Here is a 16,014-nt window from a genome sequence, read left to right on the forward strand (position 1 = left end):
TTATTATTGAAAACTTAGGTGAATTAAATGAAATAGATAACTAGAGAGTCTAGGCCGCCGTTCTTTCCTAGTTAATGCAATCGGGACCGGAAATACCCTACCCCTTGATCTTCGCAGGCAATCTAACCTTTTATCTTTTAGGAACAAATTGAACACCTTTCTTTCTAGTCTACATAAAACTATCAGTTCCATGGTGGGATTTACAGCCTATTATGAAGCAATAACACATCCCCTCTATAGTGCTGAGGATTCCATGTGTTAAAATCGTTGCAAAAAGGCTGTGGTTTTGCCGCCGCAATTCATGTTAAGGATGCGGGGGACAACACCCCCGCAACCCCTGGACGCATTATACCATTTAAGGGGAGCGGAGGACATCCCCGCAATCCCTGCTCCCCTTAAATGGTATAATGGGGTACACCTTTACCGGGTCCAACCACAGCATTTTTCCCGTGATTTTTTGCACAGGCGATATTTTTGCCGCAAATTTATCACGTGCTGAGATCCTGTGTAGGTGATTGTTGTACTATACAAAACTCCCACATAGCATAACATGTTTCATAAAAGATATTTTTGTAGATGCTCTGGATTGTGTTCCTCAAATGCGTAAATCATCTTGCACTCCTTTCTGTAGTTTTCGCTGTGGGGTAATCATTGTGAATGCCTTGTTTCTCATTGTCCAGGTTGAAAACAATGACCAACAAAAACATGTTCTGGATTCATAAGGTGAACTGCTCAGGGAGTGAGCCCCACCTAGCACGCTGCAAGATTCAACTCTCCCCGGGCAAATTGAAATCAGCCTGCAAACATGGAATGCATGCCATTGTGCGCTGCATAGTGGGACCACAGTTCAGCAGTGGGCATGGGAAGCCTTTCCATAAAGCATTCAGGACAGAGGTACAGTATAGAGCTCATTGTGGAAATGTGTTGAAGGGCCTGGCTTAGATCCCAACAGTGTCTCTCTGGAGTTACCCAGTGATAGTCTTCTTTTCCCCACAAGGATCGGAGTGCGTTGATTGTGACCCTTGAGGTGTGTATTATGAAGCAGCAACTCAATTTGAGGAGTTTTGGAATAAATGGTGAGCAATCCTCAGCTCCACCTACCCATCCCAGCTCGTCTGTTAACCTTGCAACCTCCTTGTAAACCCCTTGGAGTGTCATCTATGTACAGTGCCAGCTAGGTTTACATCTTATACATTCTATATATACATACCTACATTTATACATGTATGTGTACATGCATTCATGCATCCATGCATAAACTTGCTCATAATATTATTGCTAAAAGCTATTCTCCGGAGCCTCTATGTGTTTGGCCATCTCAAACTAGTGTCAGTTTTATTATTCATATTTATGTAATGTAATTGTCATTTGTATAGCACCTTTTCCCACTGGTAGGGCGTCAAAGACTGTAGGTGAACGCCCTCTGGGGACCGAAGTTCAAGGTATGGGAAAATTCATCAGTGGTGTTTAGAGGGAATTATAGCCAATGCAAAGGTGGGTAGGGGTGGCCAAGTCCCTTCTAGCAATATATTAAATGGTAGCAAATGTTGTTATAATACACTTTGGGCCTCATTACACGGATGGCGGTAAGGGTTTACCGGTAAGGGTACCAGTGCCGGTAAACCCTTACCGCGTTACTACGAGATCCCTTTGTGGGACCCTACCTTAATGGCTGGTTTTACCAGCCGTTGAGGATGGGACCCGCAAAGGGACCTTGGAGGTAATTACAGTACCGCAATTTGCGGTACCGTAATTACCGCCTTCCCCATTCCCATTGAGCCCTATGGGGGCAGAAATGGGAATGGGGAAGTGCCATGGTGAATGGGGAATTACCGCCCCCACACACCTTGGAATAGGGCGGTAATTCCGCCATTCACCATGGCGGACTCGGTAAAATACTGGCGGCAACCATGGCGCTAATAGCGCCATGGTTACCGCCGTCCGTGTAATGAGGCCCTTTGTCTTTAATCCAAAAAACATGCACACGTTCCCACTCACTCAACTTGTCTGTAATATAGATTTGTATAAATATAATCAGCTAGCAATGACATCAGAGCTAACCCAGTATAATGCAACCCGCTGGCTCAGACATCATCACATTGTGCATGTGAAGAACAGTGCCACTGCTCTCCCCAGCCACAGCTAACCTTATCAATCTACCTTAGACAAGTCCTCACTCCTCAGCCAAGAGCTACCCCTGCTTCTTGCCCAGGCCTATCCACCCTCGGCCCAAACCTACCCAACGACCCTCCCATCTTGAAGCAAGCCCAGAGCTCCATCCCTTTTCTGATGCCCATTCCTACTTTGCAGCCCGAGGTGTATCCAGGTTTGATGCCTATCCCTTTCCCAAAGCCTGTCCCTCAACTAGAGCTCTATCCATGACCACAAAGTCCATTCCTGCCTCTACAGTTATTCCAGCTTTGAGAATCATTACTGCCCAAGGCCCATCACCACCCCATAGACAATGTCCACTCAGTGGCCCAGCCCCTCACAAGGCCCACCTCCACTCCAACGTGCATCACTACCCCAATGCCCATCCTCGCCAGATACAAGTCCCAGCACCTCAGTAAGGTCAGAACCTAGAACTGTGTAAAACAAGGGTTCATTTAAAACATTTCAGTGGAATTCTTTGAACTATATTCCTATTTTCAATCATCACAACTTTTCTTTGTTATGGTATTAAAGAAGTATACGTGCCCAAAAAGAGCATTATGTGCATACTAAATGCCACATAGTGTTTGTGTGTCCCTAACGATACAGCCTGAATGTGTTTTATACGACCCTGAATTCTTAGGTTAGTTTTGATGTATAATGGAGGGTAGATTAGTCAGTTTAAAATCTCTTGAATTTGATCCAGCTATGTAAGCTTGACTTAACTACTTGGAGGATAGAAATAGTGCTCATTAAACAGCTAGAACTCCGCGTGCAATGTACCATGGGTACTATGCCCTTGTGCAAATTGCCTCATCATATTGGGAAAGGGACAGACTATATGCACCTGTTTTTTCTATTTTAATTTCCTATGAACCAGTTGGAATTAATGCAGTATGAGAGTACACGAGTGGATGACGCAAACCCTTGGATCACCACTCCACACATGCGCTTGATGTATGATACACCCAGTTAATGTAACATAACACTCTCTGTTTGCTGCGATACTAATTCCTGAATGTTCATATTATTTGGATGTGCCAATGCTATGGGTGAGGGCTTCCACTGACCCCAATAGTCACATTTTCATGATGATGAAAATACTCAAATTATCTCAGTTTAAGTTCTTTTTAGGTCAATTAATCTCATGTGTGTTCTTTGTGATCTGGATATCCTGACAACCTGGCTGCCTTTACCTACCCACGAGACCAGTTCTAATTGCTGTACATTGCATTGTTTCAAATCACCTGACAGGGCCAAAAGGCATACGGCATGCAGGTATGATTCAGAGCGCCTACATAAATAAATAATGTATGTCCCAAAACATATGCACTCTCTCAGTGGGTGTGTGTGTCCTGAAACAGTTTGGGGGATTGAGAAGAAGTAAATCAGGAACGTCAATTCACCAAAATGCCAGGACTAGCCGAAGTGTCATCACAAGCCTGATAATATTAGAGTAAGTGACGTCACGTGGCCTCTGAATCTGGTGTCATAAGAGGATGTGGTGTCATATGACACTGGTGACATCACAGAAAGTGTCGTAATAGAAATAAAACAGCTAAAGATTAATAATATACACATCATTGTTGAAGAATAAAAGAAGTACCTAGCACATTATAAGTAGGCTGCAACCTTGATATACTACAGCATGGCGGCGCCCAGCAGAAACAACTGCTTCCATGTGACACTGCAGACCAAAATGAGCAATTGCTACCGTCTTATGCCACCTACAGCTTCTGACACCAAATGTAGTCATTGGGCCTCATTACGAGCATGGGCAGGCACGGCTACTGCCATGCTCGCTACCGGCACCGCCTCCCGCGATTGGCCAATAACCGGCCCATTACGAGATGAATAGGCCGGTAATTGCCCATTCGGGGGTGGCGGTATTGCCGGGCTGCCTATCCCCATTCTGCCCCAGAGGGCAGAATGGGGGTGGGGAGCATGGATGCGCCGGCACCGTTAATAACGGTGCTGGCAGCATTACGAGTTATGCTCGTGGGTGCCGCACAGTCCTGGCGGGCTGTCAGGAACCCACGAGCAGAACTCGTAATGCGGTGGCACGGTATGAACCGTTCATACCGTGGCCGCCACCCTTATAATGAGGCCCATTATATTCTAAATACAGCCCCACATGGCCATGTGTTGCAATAATATGTTGAGGGTATCCTCCCCTATGCAGATCCTGCTACCGTATCCTGTTATAGCCTCGTATCCCAGGTATAGTGACAGGATGCGAGACACATCTTGGCATATCCAGGCACTATCATCATATGCCAAGTGCAGCCTAAAATGCATCAGCAGTACCATCCAACAGAGGTTAATCCTCCATATGCATGATCTGGTCACCGTATGTACTGTGCAGCCTTGCATATCCTGAGATTACCATCACGGATGCTGTAGAGCACAGGCAAAGGGAGAAGGTGTGGCCAAGCAAGAAAGTAAACGGGTCTCCCATCAGAACCCTCTGTACCTTTGGTTGCCCTGAATCAGAGATCTCTGGTTCAGTGCCAGCGGCAGCAGAGGAGTTGCCAGAGACAGCAGATCGTACCCTTGGCCACCGTCAAGCGACGTCCCCGAAAATTGACCATTTTGTCGACGAGGCTCTAGTGAACAAATAGCAATACATTTAATTTCAGAGGCTTTTTCTATCAATGTCGGTGTGGATGTCTACAGTGCCTTGTATCACAATGCTAACCGAACTTATCACGTGCAATTCAAATGTCTTTGGTGTGCTCGTTTGTACCCCGATATTTCATGGCTGTCAATGTTACTATTTTGTTAGGAACCTCTGGTACGACTCAAAGCTGGTGCCCAGGCTGGAGAAGGGAGAGTGGAAGTGTTGAAGAACGGCAAATGGGGCACTGTATGCGACGACAAGTGGAACCTCATCTCTGCTAGCATTGTGTGCCGAGAGCTTGGTTTTGGATCTGCCAAGGAGGCGCTATTTGGAGCTCAGTTAGGCCAAGGTGCGTATGCAAAGGGTGATAGCCTCTTCTAAATATCCATAGTCATAAGCATCATATTTGAAAGTTAGTATATCTGCCTTTCGCTGAGCACTCTTGCAAAAGCCTGCCAAAGGCCAAGCTGATGGTCGCTTCCGGCTGTATATCTGTATATTAGGCTCACAGCAATGACCTTGGAACTTATAGACCACATACAACTTGCTGGGCCACATTCCACATTCCACATTCCAGAGGGGTAGTCAATGGAAAATGCTGTCAGAGTCAAAATGCTGACATTGATAGAAATGCAGAATACTGCTCCACCGTTGTACCACCAGAAGTTAAATTACTCCCACTGGAAACACCCTTCACAGTAAAGAAGCGTTCTTAAAGCCAATAGGTCTGGGTTGTTTTAACCGCATATGGTGTACAATTTGTAGATGGGTGTATTTACAGCACAGGCATGTGTAGTTTTAAATGAGTCTGTGTGTCGGTGCTTGTTGGCCTTGTGGGCGTGTGTTACTATATGTGTGAATGTGTACGTGGATTTAAATATTAAGTTAAACATAAATTATGGAGAATGGGTTGGATATATACTGTGTAGGGACTAGTGAAGTACAAGCTATACTCACCTTTGAGTTTGGCGGCCAAGAAACTCAGGGAGTTGCCCGGCTATTTGGCAAAATATCCTAGTGCTTTTCCAAGAGATACATTCTGAAGAATTAGGTTAAATATCCTCCCGATTGATTTTATATTATATATAAGATCTAACGCAAAGAATATGTTACCCCGTCCTGTAAACTGTGAAATAAGTCTGGTTCGGTGGAGAATTGGAGACATTTGAGGGGTGATTGCCAAGGAACACTCCATATTCTCTGACTCCTTTTAGAAAAATGTGCACATTGGGAGGAATGTATGTTTTGGGGTAGAACTTAAGCTGATACTTCAACTTCTCATACTCTTGCAGTGGTAAAAGCAATGAATAGGATTTAAATAGGGTTGAAGTGCAGTTTACATTGATAGTGAAGTTACATACACCATATGCCATTTACTACCATCATATGGCCATCTACTTCCAAAACGTGCCAGGCTTTATGATATGATAAGTCATTTATAACGCGCCTTTACACAAGTGTTTCTAGGCGCGACAAGGGAGGGAAGACAGGGGGAGGACAAGACAAACGATTTTACTAGGCCTTGAGACATTCAGCTGGCCAAATACTCCCATCATGTACCTCATATTGGCACCCCAACCAAACGCCCATGTGTTGGCATTGTACCCCCCTGGTAATGCTTCTATGCATTGGCTCTCGTGCCTATGCCAAGTACTTCTAGAAAGATCTTCATTGCCGTGGATGGAATTTTCACCCAAGGCCTCACCTGTAATGCATTCATTTTAGGCCTTATGAATCCTTTTAGTGTATTCACCACTGTCCCCATATGGAGATAATTCTCTTTAGCCAATGAGAACTAAGGTAGTTTACTCAGTCATAGTGTAACCCCAGTACAATGCTAAAACATACACTGATTTTTATTTCACATCTCATATTTTCAATGGCTCATATTATAAACTCACTGACATTGTGTTGATGTTATATGATTACTAACAGCTTCATTTATATAAAAGGTAGTTTAAAACACGCATCCTTTTAATACGTTTGATCTCATTGACAGATGTGCAGATCAATAATCACTCATAACATTATCTAGAATAGGCAGTGATTCGAGAAGGATGGCTCCAATAACACATACCCCAAAGGGGATTGTGGCCAATCGGGAGCATATAGTAAACTGAGACAGTTTTCCCAGTGTGTTAAACTGAGATATGATGTGGCCAGCGTGGTAAATTGAGACACGTGTGCCCAGCGTGGTAAACTGAGATATGATGTGGCCAGCGTGGTAAATTGAGACACGATGTGCCCAGTATGGTAAACTGAGATATGGTGTGGGCAGCGTGGTAAGCTGAGACACATTGTGCCCAGTGTGGTAAATTGAGATATGGTGTGGCCACCATGGTAAACTGAGACATGGTGCGTACATCGTGGTAAACTGAAGCATGGTGCGGCCAGCCTGGTAAACTGAGACATAGTGCAGCCAGTGTAGTAAACAGAGACAAAGTGTGCCCAGAGTGGTTAACTGAGACACAGTGCGCCCAGTGTGGTAAACTGAGATATGGTGTGGCCACTGTGGTAAACTGAGACATGCTGCGTACATCGTGGTAAACTGAGACATGGTGTGGCCAGCCTGGTAAACTGAGACACAGTGCAGCCAGTTTGGTAAACTGATACACAGTGTGGTAAACTGAGATATGTGTGGCCACTGTGGTAAACTGAGACATGGTGCGTACATCGTGGTAAACTGAGACATGGCGTGTACAGCGTGGTAAACTGAAGCATGGTGCGGCCAGCCTGGTAAACTGAGACACAGTACAGCCAGTGTGGTAAACTGAGACACAGTGTGCCAGAGTGGTAAACTGAGACACAGTGCGCCCAGTGTGGTAAACTGAGACACAGTGTGCCCAGTGTGATAAACTGGGACATAGGGCCTGATTTATAAAAATGTCCCATTGACAACATTTGGTAAATCAGGCCCATAAGTGTGAGCAGTGTGGTAAACTGAGGTATGTTGTGGTCAGTGTGGTAAACGGAGCCATGGTGCCTGACATGAAGGAATTCAAAGTTTATTACAGAATCAGAAAAATAATATACTGCCGTTATCCGCTGGTGGTACATTAAGGATGGCAAGTCAGTAGTTCACCACCAGCATGGTTTGTGTGTCCATCAGTGGTATTTCTACCACCTACAGTAATACGCAATATTGACCAGTGCTGTCAATACCATTTCACCAGTGATAATACAGAAGAATCACAGTACAGCCACTTTTCAAACCTCGCAGTGAGGAAATCACAATCAGATACCAGTGGTTGTTTTTCCTGCTTTGGCTTTTAAGAGATGTGTGTTCCTGGGGTTCTGATGGTTTTCCATTGCAACATGCTCGATAGTTTTGCGTCTCTTTCGCTTATCAGCCTGACAGCATTAGGCCAAATGTGAGGGTGTAAAGCATTGTGCATATTTCATGTTCCTTTACAGTCATGATTTTCTGCCTTGCGTTAAGAAGGCAAACATTTAATGTGAATGATAATATGACATATCATTTCAACCGTCTACAGCCAATTTGCTTTGGGATGGGTGCCATGCAAAATGTAATTTCTAGCAGGCTTCTGCACTTCACATGCCATCAAATAAAAAATGCGCTGGACCTGCAAATTGGATCACTTTGCTAGTGTTCGAGCGCCACAGGCAAAAACAGCACCTATGCCATTTGCGTCGACCCCTCCCACCCCACCTCTCATTCAACAGCCCATGGTGCAAGGCTTTAGATGGTGTGGGGAGGGAGAGTTACGCGGAAAGATTGGAGGGGTGGGGGGTGTTGCCCGCTGAATAAACGTGTGGAAAACGAAAGAAAAGCGGGTGTTTCTGCCTCAAACCAGTGGTGTGGGTTGCCTGCTGTTGGCTTTGATGGGAATGTTTCAGGTATGTTCTTTGTTTTCAGGCCTGGGCCCAATCCACATGAGCGAGGTGCTGTGCAAAGGCCATGAGAAATCCATCACACAGTGCAGCTTCCAAGAGGCCAGTCGCAAAGGCTGTCAGCATGAGGAGGATGCGAGTGTGAGGTGCAACGTGCCGCGCATGGCGTACCAGCATATGGTGAGTCTGCGAGGCGCCGGGAATCAAGCACCTGACCACTAACCGTCCTAGCAGAATGGACAGCTAGCAGCTGGTCATCTCTCTCTCTGACCCCGCATGGCAGTCAGACAGTGTGTAGTCTGCAGCACTGCAGTCTATAAAACCACTGCAGTGCTTCACCCAGTGGCAGTGCATATACTGTCATTCTTCATTGAGTGAACGCTTCAAATGCACTTTTACCAAATTCCAGTGAAATGCCTTACTTTCTTGAGGAATGTCATCTGCGGCTGTCTCCCGGGGCTTTCAGTAAATTGCTTATTCAGTGACAGCCTTTGCAGCCCGTTATCTTGTAACCAGCTCAAAAAGACCACTCAGTGACAGCCGTTGCAGTGCTTCACTCATTGACAAACACAGACGAGCTTCACTCATACACGAAGACTTTACACAGTAAGAGGCACATTGGGATTTCTCACCCGCTCACACCAGACCATTCGAGTGGGAAGCACATCGTGAGCCTGGGGCGGAAAGGCAGCGCTTCCAACGCTACATAAGCCACACACGTGATGATATTTGCATGATATTAAAGGAAATTGAATGAAATGATATTTTATTTATATCGCGCTCGTACACAAGTGTTTCAGAGCGCGACCAGGCAAAAAAGGGAGGGGAACAAGCGAGAAACAACCGAAAAAAAGAGAAAACAGCAATCTTACTAGGCCCAGTGATGTAAAGAAATCGCAAGTGCATGGAAAAGGGGAAAAGGAGGAAAGTGCATGGCATGGAAGGGGGGAAGTGGAAAGTGCGGAACAGTGGAGAGAACAGAATAAATACGCAACAAAATAAATAAATAAATAAAGGCAATAAACCATGGTAGTGCAGCCAGCAAGTGACTAGTGAACGTTTAGTCAGATAAGGTATATCTGATAAGTGCAGAAGAAAAGTGGGAGGGGGACTGTATGGGTACAGATACAGAACCCCAGAGCAGGGGGCTGGCCTGGAGGCAGTGCAGGAGGGTGGCAGGGTGAGCAGGTACCTGGGCCCGAATGACAGAGGGTGACCAGGTGCGCAATGCCAAGAGAAGAAACAGATCAACAAAGGGCGAAGGGGGGTAAAGGCAGAGGCAATGAGGAATGTCTTGGGGTGCCAGAGATGGTTTTCCTCAAGTTTCAAGATGGCCAGGAGGCTGTTCCAAAGGGAGGCCCCAGCTGAAGACAGAGATCTACCCCCACCATGTTTCTTTGCAAAACGATTAACCCTGAGGGAGTTAGAAGTAGAGGAGCGAAGGGCTCGAAAGGGGAGGTATTTATGGAGGGATAGTTGAAGGTATTTTGGACCCAGCCCCGAGAAAGCCTTGTGGACGATGCAGAGGATTTTAAATTTAATCCTTGCATCCACTTGGAGCCAATGAAGGGATTTCAGGGCTGGAGAGATCCGATCCCAGGGCTTGAGGCCAAGGACAAGTCTTGCAGTCCTGTTCTGGATTAGTTGTAAAGTGTGGAGAGTGGAGGCAGGTAGATTTAGAAAGAGACTGTTACAGTAATCCAGCCTGGAGAGAACCAGAGCTTGAGAGATAGTGAACTCTTGAACGAAGGAGAGGAAAGGCAGAGTACCTCTAAGGAGATGCAGTAAAAAGTTTTACTTTTTGGAGACGTCAGAGATGTGTGCAGAGCAGGAAAGTGTGGAGTCAAAGATAAACCAGAGGTTCTTAGCCACACAGGTGGGGGTAGGAGTAGGGTCAAGGGAGGCCGGCCAGAGAATGAGAGGAAAGGATAGAGATGGTGGACCGATTAGGAGGATCATAGTCTTGTTGGCATTTAGATAAAGATCGTTGGTGGCACACAAGTTTTGAATGGCGATTAGACAGTCAGAGATGAGGGAAGGAGAGGAGGTGGCTGAAGGAAGCCTGGAAATGAGTTGGGTGCAACCAGCATAGCACTGGAAAGCTGAGCAGAAAAAGGAAATGCAGTAGACGAGAGTTGCAAAAGTATTGGTTGAAAAGCCAGGGCAAAAGGTTAGACCCCTCGGGGACACCACAGTTGGAGAGGGAGATAGAAGATAGGAAGGACACAAGTTGTACCTGGGAGGGTCGATCAGTAAGAAAAGAGGTCAGCCAGGCCAGGGCCTGATCAGTGATGCCCATGTTGACAGAGAGACGATTGAGCAGGGTGGTATGGTTGACCGTGTCGAAAGCAGAGGAGAGATCAAGTAGGATGAGGACAGAGGGAATGTTAGAATCGAGGATGGAGAGCAGGTCTTCACAGATGTTCAGGAGAGCAGTTTTCGTGCTTCTGGCAGCTCTGAAGCCAGATTAGTGGTCATGGAGGGAACCAACAGAGTCAGAATGAAGATTAAGCTGAGAGATGGCCAGCTTTTCCAGGAGCTTACCCAAAAAAGGAGTAATGGAATTTGAGCAGTAGTTGGCCGGACGTGATGGATCAGCTGTGGATTTCTTGAGGAGAGGATGCAAAAGGGAGTGCTTAAGGGAGGGGAAAGAGCCAGAGGCAAAGGAGAGGTTACAGAAATCGGCAAGGGCCGGAGCAGGGGTGTCGATGTGGTCATTAATGGTTTTAGAGGAACAGGGATGGACCTGTTTTGATGAGGTTTTCATAGATCGGACTTGTCTTGCTACCTCATCAGGGGAGAAAAGAGGAAAGGAGGAGAAAGCGGGAGGGGAGTAGCTCAAGGAGGGTCAGCAAGCAGAGAAGGAGATGGAGGAGGAGGGAGGGGGAGCAGAGAAGAGGGTGGATAATATGTCCTCGGTTTTAGAGAGAAAGTGAGAGGCAAGGGCATTGCAAAGAGCCTGGGAGGCAAGAGGAGGGCTGGAGACTGCAGCAGGGTTGGCCAGCTCCTTGCAGAATTTCAAGAGTTCGGCCGAATTGTTAGATGCCGCAGAGACGCATGCTTGTATGTGGACTCTCTTCTTGGTGCGGACAGCGAGCCGGTATTGCCTTTGGAGCAGACGGCAGGCCAGTTTGTCAGATGATGAAAAAGAAGCCCTCCATTTCCTCTCCGCCGCCCTACACTTACGTTTAAATGTAGCTAGGTCAGAGTTATACCAAGAATTGCACTTGGCTCTGGACTTCAAACAGATCCTCATGACAGGGGCAAGAGCATCGAGAATAGCATAAATAGAGGAGTAGAGAAGAGACAGGGCTGTGTCAGGGTGTGAGTCAGCCTGGTGTGGAGGATGGGGAGAGAAGGTTGTAGTGAAGGCCTCAACTGATACACGCTTCATGGGACAGATATCTGAGAAGGTGGGTGGCAGTCTAGGAGTGGGCTTGGCTTGGGGGGAGGAGATGGAGAAATGAGAGGATGCAGTGATCACTCCAGGAGAGAGGAGTGGTAAGAGCTGTAGAGAGGGGGAGGCTGGAGGAGATCAAGACATCAAGTGTTTGACCAGCAGAGTGAGTTGGGCCGGAGGGAAGTATAGAGAGGGAAAGTGAATCACAGAGGTTGCGAAAGAGTGCATATGAGGGACTGGTAGAATCAAGTTGTCCAAGAGGATTGCTCAGCGGCAGCGTGCTCGTCTTGGAAGCAAGACAACACAGAGCAACACAGGTTCGATCCCCGGGTCCGCGCTTATAAACCTCTGGGTATTAAGTGCGTTATAAATAACCTATCATATCATATCATATAAAGATGGATGTTGAGGTCACCAAGAAGGAGGAGTTGAGTGGTTGAGGCCAGCAGGGAGGAGGAGAGGTCTGCCCACTTGGAGAGAAAAGAAAGAGGTGATTTGACCAGGGGGCCGGTAGAGAGTAGCAACAGTAAGAGAGTGGCTAGGAGAGAGACACAGAGCCTGCAGACTAGGCATTCAAAAGAGGAGTAAGCCTGAGTGGGAATGAGAGGGGCCGGAATCCACTCAGGGAAGATCAGGGTTACACACCCTTCAGGCCGGTTGGATCTGGGGGCTGAGAGGATCTTGTAGCCGTCGGGGTGGATAGTGTCAAAACCCTTGACAGAGCTGGCCATGAGCCACATCTGAGTGAGACCAAGGACATCAAGATCAAATTCTTCTAGGAGGTGGCAGATATCAGAGGAGTGTTTAACAGCCGAGCAAAAGTTTACAGTGGCAAGATGGAGAAGGTTGCCAGCCTTAAAGACCTACTGGGGAGGGGTACAAATCAGAGGTACGCCCTGCCGAGGTGTCGAGGGAGCTTGAGATGGGGCAGAGGAGGAAGTGGAAGAGGGCAAGCTAGCAAGGGGAAGAGAGAAGGGGACAGCTGGAGATGAGAGGAAGTTGATGAGGTGTGAGAACCGCCTATCAAAGAGGAGGAGATTAGCCTGAGGGCCTTGCACCATGACACTACCATTTAAATAGACATTAATGAAACGGACTTCCCAACGGGTGCCACCATTAATGGGAGAGGAGGAGACAGGACAGAGCATAGAGATCATATGAGGGGTCCAGAGATCTAGTGAGGGAACGAAAATGAGGATGTCAGTGAGGGTTTGTCTAGCAGAGGCACTGGAATAGGCATCAGCAATGGGGAGACCTGGGTTGGAAGCCAGGATATCCTTTTTGAATTTCTTCTTACCAGACTTAGTGAGAAATGAAGGATAGTTGATAGAGAAACAGTTGGAGTAGACATGTGAAACATATAACTCCATGAGCAGGTAGAGAGAGGAGGCGGTAGGAGAAATAAACAAGAACAGAGATATGGGACAGTCACTGGGCTAGCAGGTTACAATTGAGGGCTGAAGTAAAGTGAAACCACAACCAAGTTTGACTTTGCCAAACCCACTCAGATTTGATTTACAGAAACACACCCAAATTTGACTTTCCCAAACACACCCAGATTTGATTTACAGAAACACACCCAAATTTGACTTTCCCAACCACAGCCAGATTTGATTTACAGAAACACACCCAAATGTGACTTTCCCAATCACACACAGATTTGAATAACAGAAAAACACCCACATTTGACTTTCCCAACCACACCCAGATTTGATTTACATAAACACACCCAAATTTGACTTTCCCAAACATACCCAGATTTGATTTACATAAACGCACCCAAATTTGACTTTTTCTAACAGACCCAAATTTGACTTTTTCTAACAGACCCAAATTTGACTTTCAAGGCAATTGCTAAGGCACCAATGGGTAAAAGAAATGAGGTAGGATTATAGGTGAGTGCTGAGACGAGAACATTTGAGAGCAAAGAGGGAAGACCAATTGGAACAGGCAGAAGGTAGAGTGAAATTCCTTGAAGGGAAATCGAAAGGCAGAAGGAGGGGACTAACCAAAAGAGAGGGAAGTAAGAGAGTCTTGGTAGTACAGTTTCATAGCTGAGTAAGCTGGCAGCCCCAGGGAAGGTCAGGCTATGGTAGTAACTTCATGTAGCATCTTGGTAAGCGGACAGGGAAGCAGACAGGGGCCTTAGATGCAGGCCTTTCAGATCAAGGGCCGGCTACCGCCTCCTGGTGATGTTGGTTGGCTGAAGTCGGCTGCGTCAGCCTGGGGGGGCCGGAGCAGGCTCAGGCCCCAACATAACCGATGGCTTTGCCAGCAAATAGGGCGGCCATGCTGGAAGGGCTGTTTGAGAAGCTGCAGAAATGAGGCAGAATGAGGCCAGCAACAGTTTCAGCATGTTTCAAATGCTTCACAAAAAAACAGCTGAGAGAGTAGCCCAAAAGTCGGGCTCAATTTACATTTTTCAGGCACAGTGCTTCAGGAAACACAGAGGGCCCAGAGCCCCAGGAAATCAAAGAAAGCCTCACCATGGAAAAATGGGTGGCAGCAGGGGCCCAGAGAGCTCAGTGCTGAGCAGCTGATCCCCTCTCCTCCTTGCAGAGATCAGCTGCAGGAAGTGGGTCAGGAAATAAATGTTTTGAACACATTCGAGACATGCTGAAAGTAATGACTTTCAGAGAGTGTATGACCATCAAGCCTAAAATGCTGTTTAGGTCACAGTAAAAGTACAGCCTCCCCCACATCCACAAAGCACCTGGTAGCTCTGCTAGCACATGCAGCTGAAAAGGGCCTAAAGTAACACAACACGATATTTTCCTAGCCATGAATATCACACGTGGATACCAGGAAGGCAAGAGAAAGATGTGTAGTGGTATATGTCTGATACTTGCTGATTTGCATTAGTGTAGTGGTTATTTTAGAAGAGATTACGTTACGTATTTTAGGAGAGAAAATGTAACATGATATTAGAGAGGGAAAGAAGAATTATCTCCCTGAATAGGTAGTGGCTGCAGCCCTGAACAGCACCTTAGCTGGTTGCCCTCTCAGAGATTTCAAATGGTAAAGCCACCTCCATGTGTTACTGATGTCAGGTCCCCTCAGTAAACAATAATACCAGAAGGTCTGCACTGACATAGCGTCAGCACGGCCCACACAGTGCAGTGTGGGGGCCATGCCAGTGCATGTCCTGGGAGTGGAACCACTCAGACCTAAAATTAAATAGTTTCTTTTTGAAGTCCCTCTGCCTTCATAAAGAAATAATTTCTCTTACATTGTAACAGAAATCATTTCTTGGACACTTTAATGAAGTCTGAGGGCATCCCCACCCCCATATGTATATAATGTAATGTGCATGAATGAGTGAGTGCATGATGTATGGGTGGCTGCCAGGGTGTGCCTGTATGGTGAAAGGGTACACACCTAAATGTATGTGGGGTGTGTGTGTTTGTGTGTGTGTGTGTACACACTGAATTGAATGTGTGCTTGTGTTCAAGGGCACAATGAAACCTATATTGTGGGGGGTGGGGTGGACCGGGATTGTGCGATAAATCCTAATTGTCATCCATGTCCAGGCAAAGCTGGCATGATATGTGGTATTACTGGCTAGAGAGGCATTTGGGTGTAGCCAGTGTAGTCATTTCTTAGTTTGGTTTAAAAAAATGTTTTAACTGGGCATCTCTGATAAAGCAGTCCTGATTGATTGATTTGTTATTTATTATGTGCCTACACACAAGTCCTGCTAAGTGCAATTACCTGGCTAGACTAGCATTTCAGTGCTGCAAATCGAGACGTTTCTTACTGTGGCATTGTATATTTTCCTGGGCATCTATGATAAAATAACCATGCTGTTGCTTAAACTGGCATTTTAGTGCAACCAGTCTAGGTATGTCTAAATGTGACCTGGCATTCTTTACTGTAATATGTTATTATGTGGTCTACATTGTGCAGCTAGCTGGACATCATTTCATTGTGGCATGGCATTTTTAATAGCAAAGCATGACATTAATTAAAGCATTGATGTGATCTGTGATGT

At 46.3% G+C, this 16,014-nt stretch overlaps 1 protein-coding gene across 2 annotated transcripts in view; it reads left to right on the forward strand.

Annotated features, from left to right (window-relative positions):
- LOXL4 (lysyl oxidase like 4) overlaps window positions 1-16,014 on the forward strand; it is a 321,773-nt gene that overhangs the window by 221,093 nt on the left and 84,666 nt on the right. For both annotated transcript variants that reach the window (XM_069611542.1, XM_069611543.1), the window contains exons 6-8: window positions 681-894; window positions 4,937-5,120; window positions 8,649-8,803. In XM_069611542.1, coding sequence (XP_069467643.1) covers window positions 681-894; window positions 4,937-5,120; window positions 8,649-8,803 — 553 coding nt within the window. The remainder of the gene's footprint in view (window positions 1-680; window positions 895-4,936; window positions 5,121-8,648; window positions 8,804-16,014) is intronic.

The sequence above is a fragment of the Ambystoma mexicanum genome, chromosome 8, assembly GCF_040938575.1.
Source record: "Ambystoma mexicanum isolate Mex_15411 chromosome 8, UKY_AmexF1_1, whole genome shotgun sequence".
Classification (NCBI taxonomy): domain Eukaryota; kingdom Metazoa; phylum Chordata; class Amphibia; order Caudata; family Ambystomatidae; genus Ambystoma; species Ambystoma mexicanum.